At 38.9% G+C, this 24,088-nt stretch overlaps 1 protein-coding gene across 3 annotated transcripts in view; it reads right to left on the bottom strand.

Annotated features, from left to right (window-relative positions):
* TRPC7 (transient receptor potential cation channel subfamily C member 7) overlaps nucleotides 1-1,704 on the bottom strand; it is a 197,390-nt gene extending 195,686 nt beyond the window's left edge. For all 3 annotated transcript variants that reach the window (XM_003266416.3, XM_003266417.3, XM_003266418.3), the window contains exon 1: nucleotides 1,487-1,704. In XM_003266416.3, the coding sequence (XP_003266464.2) occupies nucleotides 1,487-1,488 (2 nt within the window). In that variant the 5' untranslated portion in view covers nucleotides 1,489-1,704. The remainder of the gene's footprint in view (nucleotides 1-1,486) is intronic.
* Nucleotides 1,705-24,088: the final 22,384 nt, after the last annotated feature.

Here is a 24,088-nt window from a genome sequence, read left to right as displayed (position 1 = left end):
TCCTCAGTTTTTTCAAACTGCCCTAGGTACCACCTATCCAAATATAACTAGTGCTTTGTATGTGCTTCTATTTTTCTTTTTACTTTTAAAATCCTTACTTTCCTATTTGGAAGTTGGAAGTTATGAAACTGGATGTCTGTATCTCATTGTGTATAGCTCCAGGTGGAGCTGAAACAAGTTTTGATAGCTTTATTTTTAAAAAAGATTTTTCTTGAAATAAAATAGATGTGTAACCTTTTGATGATTTCACTGACCTCTGTCATAAGAGTCTGAAATAAACATCTACTACCGAAAAAGAAAGAGAGGCCCTTATATTATGAAATGACAATACTAAAAAAAAGTAACATGCTGAATATTTATATGGAGGGAAATGTTGATTGCTTTTACTAAGCAAGAGCTCCTGGTAGCTCTCATCCAAGATACCACATGCATTCTGCAATTAGCCTCAACGAGGCTCCACATAGTTCTGATTTTTTTCTGGGTTAATTACTGCCTAAAGGAGTTATCTAGTCTACATGCCCCTAAGTTTAGGAACAAGTGTTTTTGGAAATAAATATTTATGAAAGGGCAACTGTGACATAGAACTTTGGTAAGCTTTTAAATAATTGAATCAATGTCATTGTTAAAAAGATCTTGGAGATTGGGTTTGCATCACATCCATAATGAATATTCTGGATTTAATGTGAATTCATTCATAAATTTGATGTGTACCCGGTGATTCAGAAATAAGACCCACCAGCAGGTGGCATTCTGAGGCAAAAATTCACTGAGTGCCACCAGACAGGGTCAATCATTATTGCCTTTTCTGAGTCTACCCTGAATCCATTACACCTCTAAATTACAATTAATAGCAATAGCATTTTGGTTGTGTCTACTCAATCATAGGTAAATGAATTTACAACTTCAAACTTAAAGGGGAGATTATGAGAGTTTCAAAGCTCTGCCTAGATTACACCTCTTTCATTAGGAGCATATTTGTTATTTTGAAATGGATGCCTAAAGGAGATATATAGCTCAGACCATATTTTCAACAAGAAGAAAAGAAAAATGACAATCTCTTTCTTGCCACCTGTAGTTCTTTAACGGTGGCTGCTTATTAGAATATAACCCTCTCCCTTCTCTTACCCCCATATTTATATTATGATAAATACAACCACATAAATACATTAGAAAGCTGTCAGTAGTGAAGGGAAAGAAGAGACAACACCTATACACTCTTCTAGGAATAAAACTATATTACTCTAGCACAAAAGGAATAGGCTACCGACAAGAGTTGTCTATTTCTAAATGGCTTTGAAAACTTAGACATTCAATAAAAGAAAAAAAATTTCTTCTACCAACTCAACAAATAAAGATCCATCTAAAAATCTAAGCAGTGCACTAGAGGAAGAAGGCTGATAAATAAAAGTTCAATTCCATATTTTAGAGAGAACACAAGCTCTACTGGAAAAAAAATCAATATGAAAGAACCATCATAGCTGCTTACATTGAGGGTGTAATACGCAGGGTTGTTCCTCCTCTAGATGACCGGAATCCGGTGCTGAGTCGCCAGAAGCTGGCTCCCCATGGGTGGTAGCCAAGGATGTACCGCTCTCCGTGGTGCTGAAGTATAGAGCTGGTCAAGTGAGTGGAGTTGCAACGATGTGAAAGCGCGCTCCGCTGTTCTTTGTGCTGCAATGGTAAAAACTCGCCTTCCGAGGGAGAAACGTGTTACCGTCCTTTTCCTAATCGGGGGGAAATTTCCCAGAGAACATGACGGAGAAGCATCTGTGTGAGAGTGGCATGCGGCGTGCTGATGGGTTGGTGTAGTCCCCACCCCCTCTCCCCGACGTAGCTTGAAAGGGAGGTAGCAACTATTTCTTCCTACCATAGCTCCTCAGGATTTCTACCTGCCCCTTCCTCTGTCCCAGAATACCACATCACACACACACACACACACACACACACACACACACACACACACACACACATCGTTATATAAGGCAGCATGTTCTGGCTTCTGAGGCCGAATATTCATTGGTTTAAACAAATGAAGAATGAGGAATGAGCTGGTTTCCTACCTGTTGTGTCTGTGTGTTTACAGAGGGAGGGGGTTAAGAAAAAACTAAAACCAGAGAAGCCTAAAAAGCGATATAAGTAGTTTTCTTTTGTAAGTCTCATCACCACACCACACTTTGTCTTCTGTGAGTGATGTATCTTCTAACTTTACTATTTTGGTTCATGATCTTTTAGCATTATCTAGGATCAGGAAGAGGTCAGTGGTGTAGAACAAGTCTCACATTAGTAACAAGACTAAAAGGGTTAGCTTTCATTTGCAACTTCCCACTTTTTGAAACGAAATTCTCAATCCAAACTACCATTTCCCCAACAGTTCCCACGCTCACCAATTGCTATGTTACCAAATGGTCTATGATTCTTAAACACTGAGGTACTTTAATGACGTCATTGGAGAGAAACCATCTTAACTGAAATATTGCCTGTGTACGAAAAACCACAATTGCTTCTACAGTCTATCTGGGTTACTTACCAATAAATCAGAGTGGTTATTTTCTGAAATCAACTCACGGCTTAATAACTGACACTCTGTAAAACTGTCACTGTGTGCACGTGCAATACTTAGGGCTAAAGAGTTGCTTATAATGTATTGTACACACGACCATTCTAGTTTTACACCCAAATGAGATTGCATTGGTTTATTAATATGCTACTAGTATTTTCTCTGGAGATAACATGATATGTGGGGAAAAGACCTTGGGATTTTGATTCACTTATTAACTGTGTGACCTTAGACATAACACCTAACCTATTGAATCTCAGTCTTCTCGTATGTGAATGGTGGGTAATAATAGGGTTTATGATGCCTTTTACCAATTGTTGTGGTGATAATTAATTGAAAAATCATATACAAATAACTCCAAAGAGCTGGCATTTAAGGTGTGCATGATAAGTTTGAAAGTTCGTTTTAATTTTTTAAAAATTTGAGACAGGGTCTCACAGTGGTACAATCATGGATCACTGTAGCCTTGAACTCCCAGGCTCAAGTGATCCTTTTGCCTCACCCTCCATAGTAGCTGGGAATACAGGCACATACCATCAGACCTGGCTAATTTTTAATTTTTTAGTAGAGACCGTGTCCCACTATGTGGCCTAGGCTGGTGTCGAACTCCTGGGCTCAAGCTATCCTCCTGCCTTGACCTCACAAAGGGGTGGGATTACAGGCATAACCCACAATGCTCAACCCAGTTTGAATGTTCTTTCTCCTCTGCTTGCTCAATAGAAGTTAAGGTAGTTCTCTAGTTGTGGGCGTGGTGGTATGAACCTGTAGTCCCAGCTACTTGGGAGGCTGAGGCATAAGGATCACTTGAACCCAGGAGGCTGAGGTTGCAGTGAGCTGAGATCATGCCACTGCACTCCAGCCTGGGTGACAGAGTGAGATCCTGTCTTGAAAAGCAAGCAAACAAACAACAACAACAAAACCCTCCCAAAAGACTGGCAACAAATGCATTTTATTCTTATAAGCCTCCACACAAGCTTTACAATATTAATAATTATGTTACATTGGATAAAATACCATTCTAAAAAGAAATTTTCTAAAATCAAGACTTTAAAAAAATTACAGGCTTGAGGGATACAGAAATTTTATTTTTTATTAGAATCAGAAACAAGTAGATTTAATGCATTTGAATAAAATGCTAATGAATTAAGAGCTCTTTAGTATTGCAATGAAGTGTGGAACAAAATATAAATGTGAAGCTGATAAAAGTGTCTTACACAACAACAAAGTTAGAAGATTAGCTCTAACAAGTGATAATATCCTTTTGATTGGGATCCTCATCATCATGATTAGTGAAGTAGTGTAGAATGAGACAACTCTTAATTATACAATACTTTTAAAAGAATACTGGTTTGTGGCTTTTAGTTAATGATGGAATTGAAGTCTCATTATATTCTGTTTTTAATAAACAGCCAAGAGTGTATTTTCATAAAACTCTGACATGAATAATGTCCTTGTTTTCAGTATTGATAGGCTCATTAAAAAAATTAAACCATATTTTAGAAAGTTGTGCCAAAGATGGTATGACAGTCAAATGTATATATATATATATTTTATCTCTCTCATACACATATGTGTATATATATATATATATATATGTATGAGAGAGAAAAGAAATGAGCTAATTGTTTTATAGATGTATTAATTAATTGAAGACAAGTCAGAGTCAGGCCAGACAGCTCTTCAAAAGTGATAAATGGGTTGGAAGAATCAATATCGTGAAAATGGCCATACTGCCCAAAGTAATTTATAGATTCAATGCCATCCCCATCAAGCTACCAATGACTTTCTTCACAGAATTGGAAAAAACTACTTTAAAGTTCATATGGAACCAAAAAAGAGCCTGCATCGCCAAGTCAATCCTAAACCAAAAGAACAAAGCTGGAGGCATCATGCAACCTGACTTCAAACTATACTACAAGGCTACAGTAACCAAAACAGCATGGTACTGGTACCACAACAGAGATATCGATCAATGGAACAGAACAGAGCCCTCAGAAATGATGCCACATATCTACAACTATCTGATCTTTGACAAACCTGGCAAAAACAAGAAATAGGGAAAGGATTCCCTATTTAATAAATGGTGCTGGGAAAACTGGCTAGCCATATGTAGAAAGCTGAAACTGGATCCCTTCCTTACACCTTATACAAAAATTAATTCAAGATGGATTAAAGACTTAAACGTTAGACCTAAAACCATTAAAATCCTACAAGAAAACCTAGGCAATACCATTCAGGACATAGGCGTGGGCAAGGACTTCATGTCTAAAACACCAAAAGCAATGGCAACAAAAGCCAAAATTGACAAATGGGATCTAATTAAACTAAAGAGCTTCTGCACAGCAAAAGAAACTACCATCAGAGTGAACAGGCAACCTACAGAATGGGAGAAAATTTTTGCAACCTACTCATCTGACAAAGGGCTAATATCCAGAATCTACAATGAACTCAAACAAATTTACAAGAAAAAAACAAACAACCCCATCAAAAGGTGGGCAAAGGACATGAACAGACACTTCTCAAAAGAAGACATTTATGCAGCCAAAAAACACATGAAGAAATGCTCATCATCACTGGCCATCAGAGAAATGCAAATCAAAACCACAGTGAGATACCATCTCACACCAGTTAGAATGGCCATCATTAAAAAGTCAGGAAACAACAGGTGCTGGAGAGGATGTGGAGAAATAGGAACACTTTTACACTGTTGGTGGGACTGTAAACTAGTTCAACCATTGTGGAAGTCAGTGTGGCGATTCCTCAAGGATCTAGAACTAGAAATACCATTTGACCCAGCCATCCCATTACTGGGTATATACCCAAGGGACTATAAATCATGCTGCTATAAAGACACATGCACACGTATGTTTATTGTGGCACTATTCACAATAGCAGACTTGGAACCAACCCAAATGTCCAACAACGATAGACTGGATTAAGAAAATGTGGCACATATACACCATGGAATACTATGCAACCATAAAAAATGGTGAGTTCGTGTCCTTTGTAGGGACATGGATGAAACTGGAAAACATCATTCTCAGTAAACTATCGCAAGGACAAAAAACCAAACACCGCATGTTCCCACTCATAGGTGGGAATTGAACAATGAGAACTCATGGACACAGGAAGGGGAATATCACATTCCGGGAACTGTTGTGGGGTGGGGGGAGGGGGGAGGGACAGCATTAGGAGATATACCTAATGCTAAATGACGAGTTAATGGGTGCAGGAAATCAACATGGCACATGGATACATATGTAACAAACCTGCACATTGTGCACATGTACCCTAAAACCTAAAGTATAAAAAAAAAAAAAAGTGATAAGATGACATTTTGCAAAGGATCCAATCTTCAGGATCCTTATAATTAGAGTACTTTATCATTTCCAGAGCATGTCATACACAGATATTTGGTTCAATGGGGCAAATACTTGTAATCTGAAAAAATGTTGCATCCATATCAAATTATCATTTTCCATATATAAAACACAGAAGTAATTAGGACTTCACTATCAATAGTGAAAGTTCAGAAGATGCTCAGCTTTTGGACTAGAGGATGTCTAAATTTCCTGCATAAGGACTTGAGTTTTGCATCTCCCAGTCTCAACCAGACATAGGCTCACAGTAGAATTTAGTGGTTAAGAGTGTGTACAACTTCTAGTCAAATTTCCTGTATTTTAATTCCAAATTTCCTATTCCCCAAGTGTGTCCCTAAGTTTTATCACCTGTGAGATGAAAGTAACAACAGTTTCTTACTTGCAGAATTATAGCGAAGATAAAATGAGACAACACACATGAGGAGCTTACAGCAGAGCCTGGCACATAGAGCTTAGCCTATGTCAGTTTTCATTATTGCTTAACAACTCACCCTGTGACTGAACAGTGAACATACTATTGATCTGTTGTTCTCAGACTTTGTGTGTTCCATTATCGCCTAACTAGCCTGTTAAAAATATAAACATACAAATTTCTGGTTCCCTAGAAAAATAAGCACTTTATCTCCTTAAGAACCTAAAGTGATTCTGATGCAGATGATTCATAAATCACACTTTGGGGAAACACTGTTATTGCCTATTGAATGACTAGGTTGTTTTAGAAACCCAAGCCATGAATATTAAGGTTTATTTCAAATAAATGAATCTTTTGGGAGACTCATTCTCCCTTTTTTCCTCTCTCAGAATGTTCCTTAAGTCTATGCAACTTTGTGTGGTTACTAGTCAGGTCTGGCTCTTTCTCCTAGATAGAAATATATTCAGCAGACTTCTTAGGCATTAGATTTAAGGAATTAATGTAAATTAGTTTCCATAGAAAAATTCTGGCTGAAATTGCTAGAAGCCACTATACTGAACCCACTTAAAAAGTAGATCTCTCTCATTTTGATTAATGACAGCATCATGGTAAAACTTCTTTAGAGTGAGCACAAAATCTGGGGAAAAATTTTCTGCTCTAGACTATTCTCAAGTAATGAAAAATCGTGTTTTTATTTACAAACAGGGAGTGACTGGAAATAGCACTATATCTCAAAGTGATGATAAGAAAGATGCTAATTTAATTCTATTCCTATTTATGTGTTTTATGAAAAATTATTCATCTTTCAGTTTGGTCTATAACTTTGCAAATTTCAATGGTTATGCTTTTACAAGATTTATGTAAGCTATAATTGGCTTGTAACCTATTAAAGGTTTCTTATAAAAGCAAACTGAAACCCATATGAAATATTTATTGATTGCTATTGTTTAAATGTCTCCTCCAAAACTCATGCTGAAATTTAATTATCATTGTAATAGTATTAAGAGGTGGGACCTTTAAGAGGTGATTCGTTTATGAGAGCTTCACCTTCATAAATGGATTAACACCTTTATGCTGGGAGTGGGTTACTGTGGGAGTCCAGCTTCCTTCTCTGTCTCTTGAGCTTACCCTTTTGCCTTTCACCAAGGGATGATCCTTTGCATGTGGTGCCTTCTGCCCTGTTATGACACAGTAAAGAATCCCTCACCGATGTGGCCCTTGATCTTGGACTTCACAGCCTTCAGAATTATTAGCCAAATAAATCTCTTTTCTTTATAGATTACCCAGTCTGTGGTATTCTATTACAGCAGCAGAAAACAGACTAAGATATTTGTGTTCTGCCTTTAAAAAAAGATTTAAGATGGCGTGGTCAGAATGGAAATCCTCCTTCAATGAAAGAAGTGTGCAGGAATGGCAGTCAGTAGATAGCCTCCAGCTGCCATATCCTTCAGAGTCTGCGCCTCAGGTACAAAAAGCCACCTTTCCCAGGGCCACACCCTTTGCAGGATAGACTATATTTTGTGACTGAGCAAGGTGAGAGAATACAGACCATTTCAGGAGCATGCTTACACGCAATACTCTTTCCAAGGCTTGTTGCTATATTGCCCACATTATCATAGTTTGATTTCTTCCTCTCCCCAATTCTGCTTCCTCCCTTTTCCTTTTAAAAATGTTGATCCCTAATAAATATTTTTCACCTTAAACTCTATATCAGTGTCTACTTCTGGAAAACCTAACCTGTATTAATTTATATCAGGAATGGATTGAGAAACTAGGTGATAAGATGTGATGCTTGAGCTGGATTGTCACCACATAGTTGGTGCTGACCCTATCACTGGTCATAGATGGAGCACAGATGGCCCATGAAACAAGGTGATGGTCCAGTTAAGTTTTCACCTGTGGTGAATTGGGATGTTATGCTTGTGGAAGAGAATGCATTGGTAAGTGGAAAATATGCATTTGAAACTCACCAGAGAAATAATGACAAGCACAATGGCTTTGGATAGCTATCATTAAATGCCACCGATATTTGACAGAAAGATGAGTAGCTGAGGATGCGTAATAGGCAATAGAATTCCAGGTGTAAAAGCTGGAGGACATCTTGGTTGCAAACAAGCTCTTAAAAACTCTATTGGGAGAATATAGAGAGTCAAAGTCGCAGCCTGAGAAATCATATTCAGAGTGACTGAATTTCACAGATAACCAAATGGCCAACTAAGGGTGGTCTGACATGTCAGATTATCACCTTGTTTAAGAAAGTCCAGAACTCTAAAGAGATAGAGATATATACATGATGTCTCAGAAAATTTTGACTCATAGTTGACCCTCAATCACTAGAGTGATTGGTTTTAAGACCCCCAAATATACAAAATCTGTTCAGACTCAAATCCTGCAGTCATCTCCATGGAACCTGCATATAGGAAAAGTCAGCCCTTCATATATGTGGGCTTTACATCCTCTGAATACTGCATTTTTGAGCTATGTTTTGTTGAAGAAAATCTATAATACATACAAGTGGACCCACATAGTTAGAATCTGTGTTGTTCAAGGGTCAACTGTACATCTGAACCCTCTGAGCCTGAAGACATGGTCCATCCATCCATGTTAAGAGCTAGCAGCTGCCACCTCATGGAATGCATTATATAGGTCTCACCCCCATGAGGTACAAGTGCCTGCCCAGGGCCTATACCACATTCCTTCCTGCCCACAAGGCCTGTAACTAAGGTTAAGTTGTACTCAGGGTCTGAGTTGACATTAATATCCATAGAGCCATAATATAGCAGAGGATGTTCTAAACCTGATTAAGTCAGGAAAGGGAAAATTGCCCAAAAAAGCTATAGGAACTAGCCAACATGTATTGGAAAAAGCCAGGGGAGTATATCTGGAATGGGATTCTGAGGATGCTTGACCAAGGGGCCCTGTAATAAAAATTAGATGGTGAAGAGTTTATTGACTTGGTAGTGTTCTCTTCAACTGCAGGATTTAACATCTTGGCAAGGTTCTGGGGGAAGGGGTGAACTTACTCCTAGAACGGTCTCTGGTAACATAAAAAAGGAATAGTTCACATCACACAAAGCTGAAGTGACATAATTTTCATGGCAAAAGATGAAGGAAAGAAATGAAAAGCTTATAGATGTGAGGATGCTAGAATCAATATATCCTGTTTGGCTAGAAGGTCCCTGAGGTGATCATGTTCATGGGGCCCAGAGGACACATCTTTTTACCAAAGGCATCATAAATGCAGTGACTAAATATCCAGCAGGATCACTGAAATTTTCATTCATGGTTCTTCTCTTTAAGCCAAGGTTGATGGTGGGATAGTCTTTTACAGAACTTACTCACTGGTAACAATGGGCATGAGAGAACCCTGAAACAATAGATGCCAGGTGGAGGTGCTTGAACATCCTTAACCAGACTGTTGCAATTATTGTAATGACGAGCAAGATTGGAGGGTAAGGAAACATAACTCACAGAGTTATGAAAATGGTTAATAGAACATAGCATCCCTAGGGACAAAAAGAGGCAACTGACTAGGATATTATTCAGTTTGTGCCTATAGAAAAATCAAGAAAGGATGACTGGCAGGCTGAGGATGTCATTCTGATAAAAAGTTGTAATTCCACGCCATAAACATGTATTACTAAAAGTAAACGCCAATCTGAAAAGGCTGTATACTGTATGATTCCAACTATATGACATTCTGGGAAGGGGAGAGCTATGCAGATAGTAAAAATATCAGTGGTTGCTAGCAGTTGGGGGAAGGGAGAAACTAATAGGCACATCACAGAGGCTTTTTAGGGCAGTAAAACTGCTCTATATGATACTATAATTAAGAGTGGATACACGCTGGGTGCAGTGGCTCACACCTTTAATCCCAGGACTTTGGGAAGCTGAGGTGGGCAGATCATGAGGTCAGGAGATTGAGACCATCCTGACCAACATGGCGAAACCCAGTCTCTACTAAAAATACAAAAATTAGCTGCACACGGTGGTGGCACGTGCCTGTAATCCCAGCTACTCGGGAGGCTGAGGCAGGAGAACCACTTGAACCCGGGAGGCAGAGGTTGCAATGAGCCCGGGTCATGCCATTGAACTCCAGCCTGGGCAACAGAACGAGACTCCATCTCAAAGGAAAAAAAAAAAAAAAAAGAATGGATACATAGCATTACAGATTTGTCAAAACCCGTAGAGTGTACAACATCCTAATATAAACTCTAATGTAAACTATGGACTTTGGGTGGTAATGATTTGTCAGTGTAGATTCAGTGATTGTAACAAATGTACCACTCCAGTGTGTGGTGTTTATAACGGGAGGAGACTAAATGTGTGGGGTTTGGGGGTATGTAGGAGCTCTCTGTATTTTCTGTTAAACTTCACTGCGACCCCAAAAGTGCTCTAAAAATACAGTCTATTAGAAAAGTCATAATTCCTTGCCAGTTTGTGGATCTGATCTTGTTTTCAAACCTGGAACGGATTGAAGAGGTAGACCAATTCCTAGGAGAAAGAACCCTACGCTTTTTACATGGTAATACTTTCTTCAGTCATTCCCCAAAGGATTGTCAGTGGTAGGCAAAGACGTCATTTATAGTTTTGGTCCAGTACTAGTGAGAGAATCAAATGTGGGCCTTGAGGTTCTGGAGCATGGCCATCCATTTGAAGTGGAGAATTATGCACCATTTGCAACAACTTCTGGCATACTACTGGATCCAAGCAGAGATGGATTACCTGACCATGAGAAACCAAGTGACTATATGTCTAGAACTGTCCATTATGAGCTGGGTCCTGTCAGTTATACTACGCTATAAGGTCAGCTAAGCCTAGGCACACAATTAGTTATAAAATGAAAGTGGTATATCTAGGACTGAGGGCTGGGCAGACCAGAAAACTCAAGCAAGCTTGAGCATGATCAGGAGGCTCCAGTCCACATGGCACCAACCACAGTGGCACCAGCATACCTCCCTCAGCTCATATCTATGGCTATGTGGAGAATTTAATACACCAGGTAAAGGAGTACAAAAACCCTGAGTTTGGCATATAGATAGGTTGGCTTAGTATTTGGGTACAAGTCAAAATGAATGGCAGCTATTCAAATCTCATTCAATCAGTCTCATTCAGAGATGGCTTTGAAAGACAAGGAAATCCTCCCAAGGCAGAGAGATGGACCTGCTTATTTCCTTTCATAGAAAGAGAGCTAACTTGAGGTTAAATTCATACAAACTCATGGACAGTGATGAATGGCCTGCCCACCTGGTCATGAACCTGGAGGGAGAAAGAATGGAACACTGGTGACAAGAAAGTGAAGTAGAGGCATGTGAATAGACATACGTGAATAGATAGAAATTGTGAAGATTTTTGTATCACATATTAGTACCCACCAGATAGCATATGTCATGGAAGTGATATAACTGAGTAGACAAAATGACCTACCCAGCCAACATCAGCCAGTCTGTCATCAGCCACACCAGTGTTGGCCAAATGGATACATAAATGACAGCAGCAATGATGAAGGATTTGCATGGCTCGAATAACCTGGACTCCCACTTACCAAGGCTTATCTAGCTATGGTCGCTGCTGAATATTTAATATGTCAGCAACAGAGACCAATGTTAATATGACACCATTACTCACTCAGGAAGAACAACTGGCCTCTAGATGGCAGGTTTAGAACGTTGGGCTCATTTCGTCCTGCAAGGGTTAGTGGTTAATTTCACGTGTCTCACAGGAATGGATATGCATTCTGAGTATGAGTTTCCCTTTCCTGTACAAATGACCTCAGCCAGCACCAGTATCCAAAAGTTTATCGAGTATTTGATTCACTGGTATAGGATCCTGCATAACATTGCACCAGACCAAGGGATGCACTTTATAGCAAAGGAAGTTCACGAGTGAGTCTATAACCAGAGAATTCACTGGTCATATCATAAACTCTGCTCAGAAACTATAGCCTGATAGAGCACTGGAGGTTCAGAGGTAATACTCTACAAAGACAGATTGCCATCATCTAAAATTCAGTATTTGGATCAAATAAATGATCTTTATATGGTGCTGTGTCCCTGAAGGAAGACTACATGGACACAGGAATTAAGGAGTGAAAACAGTAGTGGTCTCATTTACTATCACTCTCAATGACTCACTGAGGGTCATTGTGTTTTCTTTCCCTGTAATTTTGGGTTCTGCTAGATTAGCAGTCCTGGTCTTCAAAGAGGATAACACTTTCCCAAGAGGACTTAGCAAAGTCCCAATGAATTACAAGCTTTAGTTTTCACTTGGGTACTTTGATCTCCTTGTGTACAGGGACCAAAAGCAAGAAGAAGTCACTATCTTGGCAGGGTAATTGACTCCAATCATTAAGAGGAGGTGGTGTTTTTGTACAATAGAGGCAGAGAGGAATTTGTGTAGAACTGAACCCATCTACTTGGGCCTAACTTAGTACTCCCTTTCCCAATTTTGACTGTAAATTGATTGGCCGAGTGACTGCAGCCGAGGAGCGTGGTGGCCAGTGAGTCAGGTCCTTAGGGCTGAAGGTCTGAGTCAGACTAACAAGAAGGCAGCCAGGCCAGTAGAAGTGGTAGCTGAGGGTTAATGGAACTTAAAATGCCTAGGGAAGAAAGGAGATAATGAGTATTAGGTGGAACTCTGAGACCCACTCTAGCTTTAGGCACTACTGTTCATCTCACCAACATCTCTCTTCTAAGTCTCCCTTCAGGATGAGAGGCACACCAGACATCTGGAGGATCTGATCTTCCATCCCATATAGAAACATGGTTCTAAGCCAAAAAGAAGGGGACTGTGGTAGACTCTGAGATACCTCCCAGCTTCCTCCTCGAGGAAGGACTTGCCGCTCAGTGGAGGTAATCGCATCGCAGATCATCTCCATAGTTCAGCAACTTCAGATCCTACCTCAGCTCAGAGACTCACCTTGCCTGAGGTCACATTCTTGCTGGGGCAGCCTGTGTCGGTGACTGAGTGAAGGGTGTGTATGCTGGGCATTTTGGCTTGACATAGGCACTCTTAATGATCAACGGTTACTTCAGAGTGCCCTGTTAGGTTGACGAAATTTTGATCAGGCCTGCCTTCTTCCGCTGCCCAATCCCACTTCCTCCCTTTTCTCTTCCTCAGTGATAATTACAAATAAACAACTTGAACTATAAACTCCATCTCTGCATCTGTTTCCAGATTACTCGACCTGCAGCAGATGGTCTTATAGGAATGTAGAAAATACAAAACAAATTGGAAATGAGTGAAAAAGAATAGATCAATAATAGGGAGAGGGACATAAAATTGCTTGATTTAAGCCAACATATATTTTCTTAGTCCTATCTACTGGCTATAGACAGCCTCCATGTTTTCTAGAAGCTGGAGTAAAACAAAACAAGCCAAGTGATCAGTGGAAACCCTCTGACGGGGTAAAGAACAATAATTTCTCATCCAAGGAGCAGATTTGTTTTTTCTTTTTCTGGGAAAGGACACTGTGTAATGAAATGAAAAACCTTAACAATTAAGTTGTGCTGCCTGGTTAACTAGATGGCTCATTGCTGTTTGTTACATTTATTTCAAATGGAATTACAATCAATCACATTATCCCAAGCAGGTTTATTGTTTATCATTCACACTCCTTAGGCTCTGGATCAGTGGCTATGTACCAGTCGTGGGAACCAATTATCCAAGGGTGTTTGGTTAAGACGGTTTTATTGGTGCTGGAGCAGGCAGAATGACGATGACTAATGGTGTCCCACATACTATCATTATTTATTTCATCCTCCTGTGCACCAGGATGTTTTTGCTTGAGCTGACTTGTTTCCCTTTATGACTCTCCTTCCTGAAAATCATGATACCATCCAGTGCAGAAGAGGATGCTAGCATGTAGAAGAAGAGAGGGAATAAGAGCAGAAAAAGTAAGTGGAACACTAAAGGGCCTAGAGAATCCTCCAGCTGCAGAATTCGTTCTTGAATCACTGAATCGCAAACTAGCAAGGTGTTTGATTTTGAACCCTTGATTTTCTAAGAGATTGTACAGATATGCCACTGGTACAGATAAGCTACTGGTTTCCTTTACAGGTTCCCTTGAACCCTGGAGGTTGCAGTGAACCAAGATCATGCCACTGCGCTCCAGCCTGGGCAACAGAGTGAGACTCAATCTGAAAAAAACAAAACAAAACAAAACAAAACAAAAAAAAAGAAAAAAAGAAATCACCAAGGGTAAAAGAGAAAATTTTATGTTTTTTTTTCTGATTATCTAAACTCCTGCCCTCCTGCCTTCACTGTATATGGCTCATTTTATTTTTGTTTCTATTTTATTTGATTTTCTTTAATTGTTTTTAAACAAATTTGAAATTTTTTCATACAATTGTTTTTAGTTTGATTTGAGTCTTAGTCTTTTGGATGCTCTAGTTTCTGCAGAACTAATTCTATTTTTTTAAAAATCTTCCTAGCTTATCTCTACACTCTTGGTTTCCTCAATCCTTCATCAAAAAAATACACATAATGAAAGTCTTACAGATTCAGATTATCTCCAGGAGAGATGGTTGGAACTAATGGGAAGACTGTATTACAGTCTATCTTTAAACCAATATATACCTTTCTTATTCACTTAGAGATATTTGTCTACTAAAGTGTTAATGAGTTGCATGATATCTTCTGAGAATTTCCCATAATAAGAAGATAAAGAACACTCTTCTTACTTTTTTTTTTTTTTTTTGAGATGAAGTCTCACTCTGTTGCCCAGGCTGGAGTGCAGTGGTGCGATCTCGACTCACTGCAAACTCTGCCTTCTGGGTTCAAGCAATTCTCCTGCTTCAGCCTCCTGAGTAGCTGGGATTACGGTCACCCGCCACCACACCTGGCTAATTTTCATATTTTTAGTAGAGAAGGGATTTTGCCATATTGGCCAAGCTGGTCTCAAGCTCCTGACCTCAGGTGATCCACCCACCTTGGTCTCCCAAACTGCTGGGATTACAGGTGTGAGCCGTGGCACCTGGCTCTTTTTACATTTTTTGTTGAGTGTTCTGCTGGTCCTTTGCCCTCAGAGAAATCCCCTCTCTTTTCCACACATCTCTGTTACATTTTGCAAGGAGGCTAAACTCTGTAGGATGCATTTCTCAGGCTCCCTTATCAGTTGGCTTCCATGTGGGTTTTGCCAATGGGAATCGTTAGTGGGAGATTGGTGGGCAGAAGGAAAGGAGGCATCTCTACACATTTCTCCATAGGTAGCTAAGCCGCTGGAGCTCTGCTATGGCTTCAGATCTCACTGGATAGACTACCATGATTTTAGCATTTGCTTGCTGGGCCCAAACCCAGGACTTCAGGAACACTTTTTTCCTCCCTTGGATACTTTAGCCTATAGGTAACGGTGGTTTCTTGCCACTGCCAATCTGTGGATTGGCCCATTGCTCCCTGTTTGGCATCTCAGCTCATCCATCACACATAGAACAAATTCCAGCCCTCAAATTCCATCTGTTTTGGAAAAAATGGCTTAAAAGTAAATGATGTTAGGACAACTGGATACTCATTTGGAAAAAAAGTAGTTTCATGTCTTGTACCAATCACCAGAACAAACTCCGATTGAATCACACAACTAAACGTAAAAAAATAACCCATGTAAGTCATAGAAGAAAACAGGAGTGATTTCTTTCTTGAACTGGGCATAGAGAAACCTTCAAACTATAATCCAAAATCTAGAAATAACAAAAGATTGATAATTACATAAAAATAATAAAAATATTTTTACATGACAAAGCACCACATGCAAAGTCAAAAGACCAACGATACAGCAGGATACTTCTCTTATGATAAAAGACTATTTTCTCCAAGAAATAAAGACTTTTTTTAAAATCAAGAGAATACTGCAAAATAGGATATAACATGGAAAAAGCCACCCAAAGAGTTCACAAAAGACATTGGAATGGCTCTTAAATACAGAAAAAAATTCAGCTTTAATCATAGTAAAATACAAATTAGAACATTAGGAAGAGACCATTTCTCATCTACCAGATTGGCAAAAAGTTCAAAATTTAGATAACACACTTGTCAAGGTTGTGGAAATTTAGATACTTTCATACTCTATTGGGAATGCAAAAGAATATAATCCCTCTGCAAGGGACTTGACAGTTATCTAACAAAACTATATATGCACTGATCTTCTGACCAAGGAAGCCCACTTCCAGAAATGTTCCCTGAAGACACACCTTCACAAATATGAAACAGCATATGTGCAAGGTTATTCATTAAGAAATCCTTTCATTACAGTCAGTCGAAATGATCACCCAAAGGAGAATGGTTTAATTAAATATTGTACTCCACACTATGGTGTATAATGCAACTCAGAAGGAAGGATAAGGAAGCTCTCTGTGAATCCAGGATATATTGTTTAATGAAATAAAGCAGGTCTCAATGGAGTGGACATAATAGGCTATTGATCATGTGAAAAACAAGGGGAAATTGCTTATTCTTAGAAAATATAAACCAGCAATTAATGAAAATATTTACTTACAGGGTGTGTAAGGATGATAATAGAGGGTAGAGGAATATATGAGATTTCTCTTAGCAGACTATTTTTGTGTAGTTTTAATTTTGAAACATGTAAATATTTTAAATATTCAAAAATATAATACAAAGATGAAAAGACAGCCACTAAGCTTGGCAACAGAAAATAAAAACAAACTCGACTGCATATCCAGTTGATAACAATCACACAGAGAAAATAATTGAGTCAAGTAATTTTGAGCACAGGGTTTTGACTGTACATGCTCAATAGAATATATTATAAAGTCAGAAAGAAACACAAGTAACTACTGACATCTACTTAGCGGGTTTGTTCTTGGTAGTGGCATTGGTGGTATACATCTAAAACTGCGTTTAATAGGATAAAATAAATTTGTAAATATACTGATGTTTTGGTGAAGCAAGGTTTTTACTTTCATAGGTGAGGACAAACTACATAGGATTGCATTTCAACCAGAGGGATAAGGATGAGATTTCCATACATAGACAGAAGGAGAGATGGACAACACAGACATACCTGCAAACTTCCTAGCTCTGTCTGCTGAAAGGATGTCTAAGCAAAGCCACTGTAATTGCAGCAAGCACAGTTGGCACTTACATCTGGATTGCTAAATACCACTCACTACTAAAGTACTCCTTAGAAAAATGACTATTTCCAGACCCAGAGCAGGGAATTTACAAGGTAAGACTGAAAAATCTCACGTCAAAAGGCAAGTAAGTACACAGAGACTAATGGGTTCATTAAAAAGAAAAATACAAAAGCTGTCTTGGGACAAGTTACACATCAAAAAGAATGATGATAATTGATTACAACACACTGAGTAAAAACTGAATTCATAACAATAAGATGAGAGCGAGGAGAAAGGCTCTTTTAATAAAATAATGCTAGCTGATAAACGTACATGGAATAATACAATTATAAAATTAGCATTTTCAACACTAATGTAATAATTGATTCAAACAAGAATGGTCAGTGAATGCCAAAACCATTGGGTGAAGGGTTGCAGAACAGGACATTTATGTGGTCTGAAAGTATCCCCCCAGAGATTATTTGGGGGTAAAAGGAAAAGTGTACTTTTACAATAGACATATCTTCATAATATTATCTTATCATCCTCCTAGCATAAGTAGATTTTTTTAGTTGGGCACCCTTTTTATTCATAATATTAGTAATTTGTGTCTTTACTTTTTCTCCGTGATTAGTCTCAGTGAATGTTTATCAATTTGATTAATTTTTAAAGTAATTTTTTACTGCTGTTTTTCTCTCTTTTGTTTCAGGTGGGGGAAAAAGAAAAATGTACTTTTACAATGGACATATTTGGTATTCCACACCTTAACTAATTTCTACTCATATTTGTTATTTTCTTCTTTACATTTACTTTAACTTGTAGCTTAACTCACTGACTTGAGCATTTCCTTCTTTTTGACTATATCAAAGTTATAAATTTCCCTTTAAGCAGTGCATAGCTGCATGTCACATGGTTTGAAATGTTTTCAATATCATTCAGTTTATTTCCTACATTTTTATTGCAAATTCTTTGACCTCCTCTGGATTATTTATATATGTTGCTTAATTTCGAAATATCTGGAGATTTTCTAGATATCTTATTTTATATATAATATATATTTTATATATATAAAATATATATTATATATAAATAAGCAGGTCTCAATGGAGTGGACATAATAGGCTATTGATCATGTGAGAAACAAGGGGAAATTGCTTATTCTTAGAAAATATAAACCAGCAATTAATGAAAATATTTACTTACAGGGTGTGTAAAGATGATAATAGAGGGTAGAGGAATATATTTTATATATATATTACATATATACACATATATTACATATATATGTAATATATATATGTACGTATATAATATATATATATACGTACATATATATGTACGTATATATACATATATGGAGATAGATATATATATGGAGAGAGAGAGAGAGAGAGAGAGAGAGAGAGAGAGTCTCACTCTGTTGCCCAGGCTGGCATGCAGTGGCTTGATCTCAGCTCACTGCAACTTCTGCCTCCCAGGCTCAAGTGATTCTCCTGCCTCAGCCTCCTGTGTAGCTGGGATTAAAGGCATGCACCACCATGCCCAGATAATTTTTGTAATTTTAGTAGAGATGGGGCTTCACCATGTTGGTCAGGCTGATCTCAAACTCCTCACATCTTGATCTGCCCACCTCGGCCTCCCAAAGTGCTGGGATTACAGCCGTGAGCCATTGCGCCCAGCCATTACTATTAATTTCTAATTTAATACTGATATAGTCAGAGAACATCCTCCATAAGATTTTAATCCTTTGACTTCTTTTTTTCAGGGATGTACAAAATGTCTTTTTATTCAAAAAGACAAAATAAATTATCTGTAGGCATGGACAATGACAGTGGTAAGCCATTATATATTTTGTCAACTGAAACCAGTAACTGATAGCTATAGTGATTTCTTAAACATCAGCCAGGCTTTTCTTCATTTCCTCCAACTGACTTCTCTGAAGCTATTGGTGAGGCACACTGCCTTGGGCTCCCTGCCACAGTTCATTAATAAAGGTAAAGCCCTATTCTAGGAATTAGCACATGCCGCCTCCCATCCACCTCCCATTGCACCCATTCCAGGGCCTGTCTCTTCTCTAGGAATTTCTGTGACTGCAACTTCTGCTGCAGTTAACAGAGAGGCCACCCCAGCAGCATCCAGTAAAGCAGGTCTTACAACCTTTGTTGGGTCACTAATTCCTTTTTCTACCATATTCACAAAATCTTCAATATAGCATCATAACCAACTTCTGAGGAACTTTGCATGATTTTGACATTTTTGATTGTTGTTTTATGGTTCCACAGATGGCCTATCATGATGCATGCTCCAAGTGTATTTGAAAAGAATATGTATTGTGTAGTTATTGGAAAACTTGAATCTAGTGAGAAAAATAACAGATGTATCTATAATCTGATTTATTCTATAGGCCTGAAGTCTTTATAAAAGTCAGTGTCATAAAAAAACAGACAATACACAAAAACATGCAGACTTGCCTAGGTTTAAAGTGACAAAAGAGGCAGAACAATCCAGAAAGTATATGAACCTTAAATGGCTACTGGATTAGAAAATAAAAAGCAACAAAAGATATTTAGGGACAGCTGAAGAAATTTAAATATACCAGACAATATTATTATGCATGTAATACCCCTAACATACAGAACATCATAGCTTAGACCAGCCTACCTTAAATGTGCTGAGAATACTTACATTAGCCGACAGTTGGGCAAAATCATCTAACACAAAGCCTATTTTATAATAAAATGTTGACTATTTGATGTAATTTGTTGCATACTGTGCTGAAAGTGAAAAGCAGAGTGGTTGCATGGGTACTGAAATGTGGTTTCTTCTGAATGCATATTGCTTTCCCACTGTAGTGAAGTCAAAAAATCCTGAAGAAAACCTAGTAAGTAGGGGAGTATTTACATTTCAAAGAGATGGCTTCCGGGTCCTTGAGAAAGACATTCTATGGTTGTAAAACTGGTAAGAAGCTTTCAAAAAGATTTACATCTCAAAGGAGCAGAGAAAGGATCTACAAATACAAGTTTTCTAAAGTAAATGCTCTAAGAAAAGGGAAGGAGGGCAATAGAATCAGGAAAAAGCCTGTCTAAGGTTTAGGAAATGGGGGAATGTTAAGGCCCTCTTGGTCATGACAATGCACATTTACAGAGGTTTGACTGAGAGATGTGAGACTTGTATCTGGCCTTCAGCAAAATTTCTAACTTTCATTTTATCTGCCCATGATTCTAGACAATTTTTTTTTTTGACAATGCATGTGTACTTTTCTTCTGCTCACACACCTTTTTTCTTCCCACCTTTGTTCTGAAGAACATTTCCTTTTCCTTTTCTTTTTTTTAAATTCCAGCCTATGATTTTTATTTTTTTAAATTTTTTCCCTTTAACTTTTATTTTAAGCTCTGGGGTACATGTGCAGGATGTGCAGGTTTGTTACATAGGTAAACGTGTACCATGGTGGTTTGCTGCACACATCATCCCATCACCTAGGTATGAAGCCCAGCATCCATTAGCTCTTCTTCCTGATGCTCTCCCTCCCGCAACAATCCTCCCTCAACAGGCCCTAGTGTGTGTTGTTTTCCTCCCTGTGTCCGTGTGTTCTCATTGTTCAGTTCCCACCCATAAGTGAAAATTGTCAGGCCTCTGAACCCAAGCCTGCACGTATTCATCCAGATGGCCTGAGGCAACTGAAGAACCACAAAAGAAGTGAAAATGGTCAGTTCCTGCCTTAACTGATGACATTCCTCCATTGTGATTTGTTTCTGCCCCACCTCAACTGATCAATTAACCTTGTAACATTCCTTCTCCTAGAAAATGAGTCTCAGAACTTCCCCACTGATCACCTTGTGACACCCTCCCCCCACCCCTGCCCACAAGAGAAAAACCCCCTTTGACTGTAATTTTCCACTACCTACCCAAATCCTATAAAACTGCCCCACCCCATCTCCCTTCAATGACTCTTTTTTCAGACTCAGTCCGCTTGCACCCAGGTGACTAAAAAGCTTTATTGCTCACACAAAGCCTGTTTGGTGGTCTCTTCACACAGATATGCATGACAAAAATATGAGGTGTTTGGGTTTGTTTTTGTTTGTTTTTTGAGACAGAGTCTTGCTCTTTCACCAGGCTGGAGTTCAGTGGCACGATCTCGGCTCACTGCAACCTCTGTCTCCCAGGTTCAAGCAATTCCTCTGCCTCAGCCTCCTGAGTAACTGGGACTACAGGTGTGTACCACCACTCCCAGCTAATTTTTTGTATTTTAGTAGAGAGGGGGTTTCACTATGTTGGTCAGGATGGTCTTGATCTCCTGACCTCATGATCCACCTGCCTCGGCCTCCCAAAGTGCTGGGATTACAGGCGTGAGCCACTGTGCCCGGCCAGGTGTTTGATTTTCTGTTCCTGAATTAGTTTGCTGAGGATAACAGCTTCCAGCTCCATCCATGTCCCTGAAAGGACGTGATCTTGTTCTTTTTATGGCTACATAATATTCCATGGTGTGTATGTACCACATTTTCTTTATCCAGTCTATCACTGATGCACATTTGGGTTGATTCCATGTCTTTGCTATTGTGAACAGTGCTGCAATGAACATACATGTGCATGTATCTTTATATAGAATGATTTATATTCCTTTGGGTTTATACCCAGTAATGGGATTGCTGGGTCAAATGATATTTCTGCCTCTAGGTCTCTGAGGAATCACCACATTGTCTTCCACAATGGTTGAACTAATTTATACTCCCACCAACAGTGTGAAAGTGTTCTTTTTTCTTGGCAACATGCCAGCATCTGTGGTTTTTTTTGACTTTTTAATAATCGCCATTCTGACTGGTATGAGACGGCATCTCATTGTGGTTTGGATTTGCATTTCTCTAATGATCAGTGATGCCGGCCTTTTCTTTCATATGTTCTCTGGCCACAACATTTCCTTTTTTCAAGCCAGTAGTTCTCTTCTCTCAATTTCTTTCTGGGCTTTTAATACTTTTCTCTTCCCTACTCCTTCCTCATTTGTGAGGGTAGAACATCTATTGATTCCCTTCTAGATCTAATTCTCTGTGGGTCTCGGACTCTCTCTCAGTGTCTACCCAGGAAAAAGTAGGCCTACACTAATGCAACAAAGAGTCTGGCTTGTCTCACATTCTCATAAAAGGTGATGATGATTGAGAATATTTTCTGTGACTAGTGCCACAGGAGCACTTAGGTTTTGGAATTAAAAAAAAATTACACCTCTTATTTATTTACTATTTTAAAATTTATCATTTTATCACTAACAGTAGAGAAAACTGGTGACAGATAGGAACTATGGAATCAGTCTCAGATTTGCAGCTTACTGGGTGGCTTTGAGCAAGCCAATGAATGTCTCTAAGCTTCAGTGCAGTTACTTGCAAAAGAGGGGTCCTAATCATTAGTACCACCCTTAACAGTTAACTGGGTTAATGAACGTAAAGCATTGAACCTAGTGTCAGGTACTTAGTAAATGACCAACATTTTGTTGGAAAAATCCTAAGTCTTTGCCTATATGATATCAATGGTTGCTTTGAGCAGATCTGAGGTGACATTTTCTTAGGCAGGACATCTGGTCACTTCCCTCTTGTGCTAGATCTGCCCTCAGGAATAGATGTGATACCTTTGTATTTGTCAACTTAGCTCAAACTGCGTTGTCCAGATTTCCTTTCCCTGCAGAATTCTAAGTCAGTTGGGCCACAAGAGGCATTTCGCAGGAGATGTAGCAGTGGAAGTGAAGCAGCAGCCAGATTCCAGATGCCCAGAAGGTCAGGGCAGGTCACGCAGTGCTATTGCACCCCACGGCATGCTGTCCCATACAGCAGCTGATCTGCTGGCTCACCTCCAGCTCCTGCTACATTTTTGCCTGCCGCTTCTCTGACTCTTGGACCAGGTGTGTGCTTAGTTCTGTGATGGAGGGTGTCAGCTTCCCCTACAGGACACCTCCTTTGAAATAGAAGGCTTGGAGGCAGTGGGTACCAGTCCTTTTTAGCTCATCCTCACAGGTTCCCTTTTTTCCTTCCCCCATTTCATATCCATCTTCTCTTTCTCATGGCCTTGGCTGAGAACTGCAGACTTCAGTACCAGAAACAGGTGGCATAGCTTCATATAGACTATTTAACCAGCTACACAAATTGTGTAAAGTCCAATCCCTATAATGCATCTCTTAGTATATCCAATCTGCTTTAGTGGTTTTGCTTCCCTGAGTGAATTTTGTCAGATACAATAGATAATGAGCTTGATCAGAGTATCTGCATAGCTCAAGCTTGGCATCTCTCAGTTCCTAGGTTAATTCAGTAAAAGATGACCCTTTCCTGATTAATAAGAAATGGGATTCTGTATCTTGGCTTTTAAGCTCTTCTTTCTGGTGGAACATGCATGTACACACACACACATGCGTACTTATATGTTTATGTAACACACATACACACACACACACACACGCACATATATGTTTCCCATTTCTAACTTCTTTGACTCAGACTAATTGCAGATGGTGTTTTCATTACATCAACAATTGCAAGCTATAATGATAGCTTTTCCTAATGTAGTGACAAAATATCACATAACTTTGCAAATGTTACTTTGGTAATTTCTAATACAGGCATTGAATGATTTATAAAAGCAGTGTGTGCTACACTGCCAATCTTCACATTTTAAATATAACATGCAAAAATAG

The sequence above is a fragment of the Nomascus leucogenys genome, chromosome 2, assembly GCF_006542625.1.
Source record: "Nomascus leucogenys isolate Asia chromosome 2, Asia_NLE_v1, whole genome shotgun sequence".
NCBI classification, from domain to species: Eukaryota; Metazoa; Chordata; class Mammalia; order Primates; family Hylobatidae; genus Nomascus; species Nomascus leucogenys.
Note: the sequence above shows the minus strand (reverse complement) of the source record. Positions and strands in the feature narration are given on the sequence as shown.